Source organism: Nannospalax galili, unplaced genomic scaffold (genome assembly GCF_000622305.1).
Source record: "Nannospalax galili isolate Female #2095 unplaced genomic scaffold, S.galili_v1.0 scaffold56, whole genome shotgun sequence".
NCBI lineage: Eukaryota > Metazoa > Chordata > Mammalia > Rodentia > Spalacidae > Nannospalax > Nannospalax galili.
This window is the reverse complement of record NW_008340065.1, coordinates 3,563,148-3,571,269: the sequence shown is the minus strand read 5'-3', so window position 1 is coordinate 3,571,269 and position 8,122 is coordinate 3,563,148. Positions and strand designations below refer to the sequence as shown.

Here is an 8,122-nt window from a genome sequence, read left to right as displayed (position 1 = left end):
CTTCACACACACACACACACACACACACACACACACACAAATCATATACATGTAATAATAGGTAATGAAGCATCCAACAAGTTGGTGTTTGGGATGTTTCCAGAGCTGTGTAATGATTACCTTAGTAAGCTTCAGATAGACCATTTCCTTCACCCCCAAAGTAACGTGTCTTCCTGAAAGTCCTAGGCTCATATCCTGGGCCTGTAACTTCTGCCTTCACAGGGATTGGGTATCTGGTTTCACCTGTCCTGTGTCTCAGAGGGAAGGAAGCTGCCTTTAGTACAGTTGGACAGGGCTATTTTCTCAGTAGAGAACCCATATGCCATCGTGTGGGCTAGGCTGAGCTGGGTTGCTCTCCTGTGCCAGCACTCCCCTGGGGTTTGGGGGTCCTATCCAAGCCATTTCTGCCTCTGACCTCATGGTTTGTTCCTATTCCTCCCCAGAAACACTACTTCCCCATCAACTACAGGATTGGTGTGCCTTACGAGGGGGTGCTCAGAGTTGCCAACATCACCAGGCTGGTGAGGAGTCTTCCTGGGCTAGGGAGCCTCTGCCTCCTATGATGCCCTCAGAAGCACATGGTCTTGCCACATTGTCCTGCTGACCAGGGGCCTTTCCCCAGCCACTGAAACCAGCCCACTGCTGACCTAGACCCCAAGTTGCCTGCTTTCCACAGTGGATGCCTGTGGTTGCTCCCACGCAGGGGCAAATCCAGGGGTTGGGGAGTGGTCACAGCCCAGAGGCCCACGCCTGTGGTTTCCAATTTTTTTCTCCTGTCCCTGCAGCAGAGGGCCCGTGTGAGCGAGCGGGAGCTGCGTTATCTGTGGGTCTTGGTGAGTCTCAATGCCACCGACTCAGTGTTGGACGTGCTGCTCGAGGACCACCCATCCTGGAAGTATCTGCAGGAGGTTCAGACCCTGCTGGAGAATGTTTATGAGAGCCTCAGGGTGAGCTGGGTGCACGTGTGTGAGTGTGTAGGTCTGACAGGTACAGTCAAGGACTATGGAGGGAAAGTTCTGACCTGTCTTGAGAGGAGACATGAGGGATGGGGGCACAGTCAAAACAAAGAAGGAAGACACTAGGATGAGCAATGAGCAGACGAACCAGGCTGTTGGGGCCAGGGTGGGGGGAGCGGAGGTGCGTGTGACCTTGTTTTAGTCTCTTTCTCTCTCTGCTTTTATTTTTTTAACTTCAGAGAGACTTTTATTATTATTTTGGAACCTGTTGAATTCAATCAGTGCTGCCTGCCGGAAGGCCAACTGATCTTGCTGGCTTGACCTTGTGTGGGTCTTGTGCAGGAGCCACAGTGGCAGTGAGTTCCCAAGTGCAATGGCCATGCCATGTCCAGAAGACAGCATTTCACAGCACTTATTTATTTAGTTTGGATTTTTATTTTATTTTATTATTTTATTTTATTTTTGTCTTTTTGAGACAGGGTTTCCCTGCAGCCCCAGCTGGCCTGGAACTCACTATGGAGACCAGGCTGGGCTCGAACTCACAGAAATTCGCCTGCTTCTGCCTCCTGAGTGCTGGGACTAAAGGCGTGTGTCACCATGCCCAGCCTAGTTTTGTTTTTTAAAGACACGGTCTTCCTATAGCCCCAGCTGGCTTGGAACGTACTATGTAGACCAGACTGGCCTCAGTCTCACAGAGATCCACCTGCTTCTATCTCCTGAGTGCTGGGATTAAAGGCATGTGCCACCACACCCAACTACTTATTTATTTATTTTAAAATTTTATTTATTATTTTGATTTTATGTGTATGCATGTATTACCTGCATATAGGTAAGTGCCCCTGTGTCATGCAATGCCCGCGGAGGTCAGAAGAGGCTGTCGGATCCCCTGGGACTGGAGTTACGGACAGCTGTTAGCTGCCATGTGGGTGCTGGGATTTGAACCTGGGTTTTCTGCAATAACAACCAGTGTTCTTAACCACTGAGCCGTCTCTCTAGCCCCAATTAATTAATTAATTAATTAAATATTTGTTTATTTGGTCTTTTTGAGACAGGGTCTCCCTATAGCCCCAGCTGTCCTGGAACTCACTACGTAGACCAGGCTGGCCTTGAACTCACAGAGATCCGCCTGCCTCTGCCTCCCGAGTGCTGGGATTAAAGGCGTGTGCCACCATGCCTGGTCTAAAAATCTTATTTAGTTTTAAAAGAAGATTGATCTTTATTATTAATTATGTGTGTATGTGTGTTTGCATGTGGGCATGTGCCCCTCAGTGCAAGTACCCACAGAGGGGCACATGCCTTTAATCCCAGCACACGGGAGGCAGAGGCAGGCAGATCTCTGTGAGTTTAAGGCCAGCCTTGTCTACATAGTGAGTTTCAGGTCAACAAGGGCTACATAGTGAAGTCCCATCTCTACAAACAAGTAAACAAGAAACACACACACACACACACACACACACACACACACACACAAAATGGATGCTGCATTCCTGTAGTCACAGTACTCTGAAGGCTGAATCAGGGAGATAATAAGTTCCAGGCAAGTCTGGGCTGCATAGTGAAATCCTATCTGAAAAACCAAACCAATCAACTGACCAACCAAATAAAAGGAATCTGAGTTTTATTCAACAGTAAGGTAACAGGGATGATCATGTGCCCACACAGCCAGCTGCCTGGCCTCCTCAGCCCATGACGAGAACATCTCACACCAACTGTGAGCTTCCGGTGATGAAAGGGCTCAGGGACCTGCAACTGTTTTTGCAGCTGTCTAGAGTCATTCTTGGGATGATTCTCTTAGGTCCTGCCAAGAAGTTTGTAGGAATTTGTTCCTTTGTGTTCATGAGCCACATGGGTGCACTGGGCAAGATGGGTGCTCCTGGCAAGTTGATCTGGCCTTCGTTTTACCTGCAGAGCAGGCTCTTAGAGGTTCTTGGGAGCTGAGCTGGGGAGGAGGATGTGAAGGCTTCAGCCTTCTCAATCTGGCCTGGCTTCTCTTGACTAAAATGGTACACATAAAATTTTTTAATTATTCAGATGTAGCCAGTTTTGGTACCCACCCCCCCTTGTGCTAGGAGCTGAACCAGTATTCTAGGAAGTCCCTCTACCACCAGAATATGTCCCCACCTCTGCAGCCAGCCTTTAAACCTCTCTTCTAACATTGTTAGTCATCTGTGATCTAGCTTTGAAGATGGACTTAACCTTTATTTATTATTAAATTATTTATTTAGGTCTTTTTGAGACAGGATCTCTCAGTAGCCCCAGATGGCCTAGAACCCCCTATGTAGACCAGGCTGGTCTTGAACTCAGAGAGATCCACCTGCCTCTGCCTCCCAAGTACTGGGATTAAAGGCAAAAATATTATTTTTATTTTATGTGTCTGAGTGTAATGCCTGCATGTGTGTAAGCACACCTGTGTCGTGCAATGCCCACAGAGGTCAGAAAAGAGTGTTGGACCCTCTGAACTGGAGTTATCATGTGGGTGCTGAGAACTAAACCCAGGTTCTCTGCAAGAGCAGCTGGTGCTCTTAACTGCTGAGCCATCTCTCTAGCCCCGGATTTAACATTTTTTGGGTCTTCTTTAAAATTTCCAAGTGATAGTGTAATGTAAAAGGTCAGGCCTGGAACTCAAATGCCAGCTCTGTTTCCTAATGCATAATCTTGAACAAGTTTCACCTCTGGGCTCAGGCTTTATTACTTGTAAAGGAAATCCTAAATTCTATCTAGCCATAAAACTTGGATTTGATAACCTGGTTCTATCTGTTTATCCACTTAGAGAGGCCTGGATTCTGGGTTCTGCATTATTCTTGTCCTACTTCCTCACCCCCAGTTGCTTTCATTCAGTTTCCTTAAGAAAATAAAATTGGGGCTAGATTAGAGATGGCTCAGTGGTTAAGAGCACTTGCTGCTCTTGCAGAAGACCCCAGTTTGGTTCCTAGCACCTACTCCAGGCAGCTCACAACCAACTGTGACTCCAGCTCCAGGAGATCTGATGCCCTCTTCGGCCTCCCCAGGCACTGGCATGTATATGGCACACACACACACACACACACATGCACACACACACACCATGTACTTGCATGTGCACACATACACACTATGTGTGCACGTGTGCTCACACACACTCATACACATAAATAAGAAAAATAAGTAAATTAATTAAAAAAGAAAATAAAATGAAAAACATAGTCCTCAGTGGAGACCATGGAAGCTGGTCTGGGAGGGATCACATTTTCTAACATAAAATGTGTCACTTTGACCATTTTTAGTTTGGTGGTGTTAGTTATATTCAAAGTGTTATGCAGCTGCCAACCTCACCCATTTCCAGCTCTGTCCTATCGCCCCGAGCAGAACTGTATAGGAAGCAGTCTTTTCCCACCTCTTTACCCCCTGCCCCTGTTTACCTGTAATTGTTTTGCCACTATATGTTTGCTTTTTCTAAGCAAATATATTGCCTTTGTTTGCTTCTCCATTGCTGTGATAAAAACACTAACCAAGGAGCTGGCAAGATGGCTCAGCGGTTAAGAGCTAACAACTGTCTTTAACTCCAGTTCCAGGGGAATCCGACATCCTCTTCTGACTTCTGTGGCATTGCACGACATGGATGCACTCACATACATGCAGGCAATACACTCACACACATAAAATAAAAATAATAAATAAAATAGTTTTAAAAAACACTAACCAAAACCAACTTGGGGAGGAAAGGGTTTATTTGGCTTGCAGCACAGTCCATCATCAAGGGAAGCCAAGGCAGGAACTTGGGGCAGGAACCTGGAGCACAGACCATGGAGGAGTGCTGCTTACTGGCTTGCTTCCTTTTTTTTTCTTGGTCTTTTTGAGAGAGGATCTCCCTGTAGCCCCAGCTGGCCTGGAACTCGCTATGTAGACCAGGCTGGCTGAGAACTCACAGAGATTCTCCTGCCTCTGCCTCCCAAGTGCTTGGACCAAAGGTGTGCGATACCACGCCTTGCTTGGCTTGCTTGCTTATACAGCACAAGACAATCTGCCCAGGGGCCGCAACACCCACATCACTCATCAGTCAAGAAAATGCCCCACAGATATGGCCACAGGCCAATCCAATGGAGGTAGTTCCTCATTTTAGGTTCCCTCTACCCAGGTGTGTCAAGTTGACAACTGAAGCTACCCACAGAGGTGGGATTATGCAGTATTTGTCCTTCCATGTCTGGCTGCTTGCACTTTGATAATGCTTTCAGAGTCTATCCATTGAACTGGACGTAGTGGAATATGACTCTAGTCTCAGCACTTGGAAGGCTGGTTGGGGCAGGAGGATGGGGAATTTGAAGCCAGCCTCGTCTACATACTGAGAACATGTCTCAAAACCAAACCAAAACAAGAGCAAAACAAATCAAGTTCATCCATTGGGCCAGGGCTGTAACTTAATGGTAGAGTGCTCGCCCAGTGTTTGTGAGGCACTGAGTTCAGTCCCTGGCACTGGAAAAAGAAAAAAGTGTATTAACCTAGGAGCAGAACTGCTAGGTCATGTGGTGACATTGCGCTAAGCTTTCTGAGGAACTGCCAGACAATTTTCTTAGTTTTACTTGTTGAGTCAGGGTCTCGCTGTGTAGCCCAGGCTGGCCTTAGACTTGTGTTTCTCCTTCTTGGCCTCTTGAATTACAGGCGCATGCCATCATGGCCAGCTTGAGACTGTTCTTCCATGAGAGGCCTTTGGAAGAACATCTCCTGCCTGCTGTCTCTGACTTTGAGTATCTCAGTGGCTGTTGGTGACTCTAGCCTCTCATCAGGCAAGGGGATGCATCTCTTCTGGGCATCCTGGTTCTCCCCAGATAGGAAGTGGCTGTATTCCCTTCCGTCATCTTTATTCCACCTTTGACCATAACTTTTCTAGGCTGCTGCAAGAAATCAGACCACACTAGGTGGCTTAAAACAGAAATGAATTCCATCACACTACTGGAAAGTGAAAGCCCAGAATCAAGGGCCTGGTGGGGCTAGTCTTCCCTGAAAGGCTCCAGGGAGAAACTGTCCTTACCTCTCTTTGACTAGAGGTAGCCCACTCCGTTTCCCTCATCACATGGCCCTGTGTCTCTCTGTCTCTGTGACCTTTCTGTAGGATATGAGGTTGGGAATATAGAATGCTGGTCTAGCATGCACAGGACCTTAGGTTCTGTTCCCCACACTAAGGGGAAAAAAATACCAGTCATTGGATTTAGAGTCCACCCTAAAATAGGGTCACATTCACAGGTACTAAAGGATAGGACTTCGGTGTATTTTCGGGGACCTGGGACACACAGTTCAGTCCAGATGCTTTTCCTCGGCTGCAGACACCTTTAGGAAGGTCGTCACTTAGCTTAGGTCTCATCTTTCCCATGATGTCTCTACAATGGCCCTGAACTTCCAGGGCCTACAACACCCTCTACACTGCCCCCCTTGTTAAGCTCTGTGGAGAGAAGCTACCTGAGCTTGGAGCCACACATCCAGCTCTTCCTGTGTGACTTGTGCCTCAGGCTCCCCATGAGGATTTTCTCTTGTTCCTTGGATGGAGGTCTCTACTTCCTGAAGGGCAGTTTTCCCAGACTGGAGGCTCTTCAAGGAGGCTGACAGCTGGATGGGCTCAAACAACAAGGAGGTCCCAATTTCCTGCCTGTCCCATGCTCTGTAATTTTTTTCTGATAGAGAAGGAGAAGCCTCTGTGAGGACTGACAACTGGCATCCTTACAACCTCTGGTCCCTGGAATCTCCATCATTCTATAGAGTTGAGACAGTGTCAGGCTAGTCCCCATGGTTTTCATGTGGTGATCTCTTTCTCTTCAGTGGTCCTGACCATTTGCTTCCTCCCAGGGTGTGAAGATTGGCCCTCAGGTGGAAGCTGCGTTGTCTCTCCTGAGTACCCCAGGCCTGAGCCTGAAGCTGGTGCGGCCCAAAGCCTTGCTGGACAACTGCTTCCGGGTCATGGAGCTGCTGTATTGCTCCTGCTGTAATGAACCCCTCATGGGTGGGGCTGGGGACAGGCCAGGGGATCTGGGCTAAGGTTTGTGGGCAGAGTCTGCACCGACTAGGGCATGTTCTCTGTTCCTGATTGACAGGTTGTTTCTAGAAGTTGAGATGGCCCCGAGTATAGGGACAAAAATGTGTGGCTTGGCTGGTGGGGGTGGAGGCTCTTGCTGTCTCCTGTAGGGGTTTTTTTCCTGTCTTTTGCAGGTAAACAAAGCCCCATCCTAAAATGGCAAGACTGTGAGGTGCCAAGTCTTCAGCGCCATGGTCCGGAGTCGGTGATGCAGTGTGCAGCTGCCCATGTGTACCCTCTACCCCGGCAGCCCCCTACCTCCCTGTCCCCCACCTCCATGCCTGGCTCCCTGGACTCAAGTACTAGACCCCAGGTCAGGGCACAGGGCCAAGGTTCATTGCCCTGAGCAGCCTCCATTGACCCTATGTAGGGATGAGTTCCAGGAGCTGGCTGGGGTCTGAGACGTCCCTGGGTGGTGGGTAGGCAGGTAGCCCTGTAGGAAAGGCTCCCCTGGTAAAGGCTTTTTGCCTTTTCCTGCCTTCTGTACCTACTTGGTCTCACCTGGGTCCACAGGGGTCCGGGGTGGGGGGAAGGCTGGTCACTCCCCTCACAGCCACCCCAACCTGTAGGTGGTTCTGAAATCTGCTGTGCCCCACACAAATGGTCAGGGATGAGGGGGACCACATAGGGCTCCAGGACTCACTGAGGCTTTCCTGCTGTGCTGAGTGTGGGGCACCGGGCTGAGGCCCTAGCCAAATGCCACATCTTGCCAGTTGTGCTCTTCCGGTTCCTTTTATTTTTTTTTCTATTAAATATCCACTCGTTTGGTTTAGTTTGCGTCTGTGAGGTCTGTGAGGGTGAATGTGGAGGCGTTGGGAGCCCAATGTGTTGGAGATGGAAGGGTGGGATTAGTCCTGCCCTGGGCTGGGTCCGAGGGTCTGGGTTTGGAGTGGGCGGGGTCTTACCCAGGACCATTTTGTACTCAGCTTTCAGCCCTGCCCTAGCCCCTTGCACCTCTGCAGGCCTGATATCTGCTGGGGTGCTGGGGTGACACCTTGACCTTCCCTTTCTCCCTCTGGCTGCCTCCAGACCATCCCTATGAGGGTATTTCAAAGACCCAGGTCTCCAGACTCAAGTCCCATTCCCTCTCCTGTGCCTGAATCAGTGACACCTGGCTTGGAGCCCC

General features: G+C 49.1%; 1 protein-coding gene across 1 annotated transcript in view; it reads left to right on the top strand.

The window, feature by feature from the left end:
- Il34 (interleukin 34) overlaps nucleotides 1–7,722 on the top strand; it is a 16,577-nt gene extending 8,855 nt beyond the window's left edge. The window contains exons 3-6 of the mRNA XM_008834979.3: nucleotides 444–521; nucleotides 786–947; nucleotides 6,771–6,906; nucleotides 7,131–7,722. Coding sequence (XP_008833201.1) covers nucleotides 444–521; nucleotides 786–947; nucleotides 6,771–6,906; nucleotides 7,131–7,342 — 588 coding nt within the window. The 3' untranslated portion in view covers nucleotides 7,343–7,722. The remainder of the gene's footprint in view (nucleotides 1–443; nucleotides 522–785; nucleotides 948–6,770; nucleotides 6,907–7,130) is intronic.
- Nucleotides 7,723–8,122: the final 400 nt, after the last annotated feature.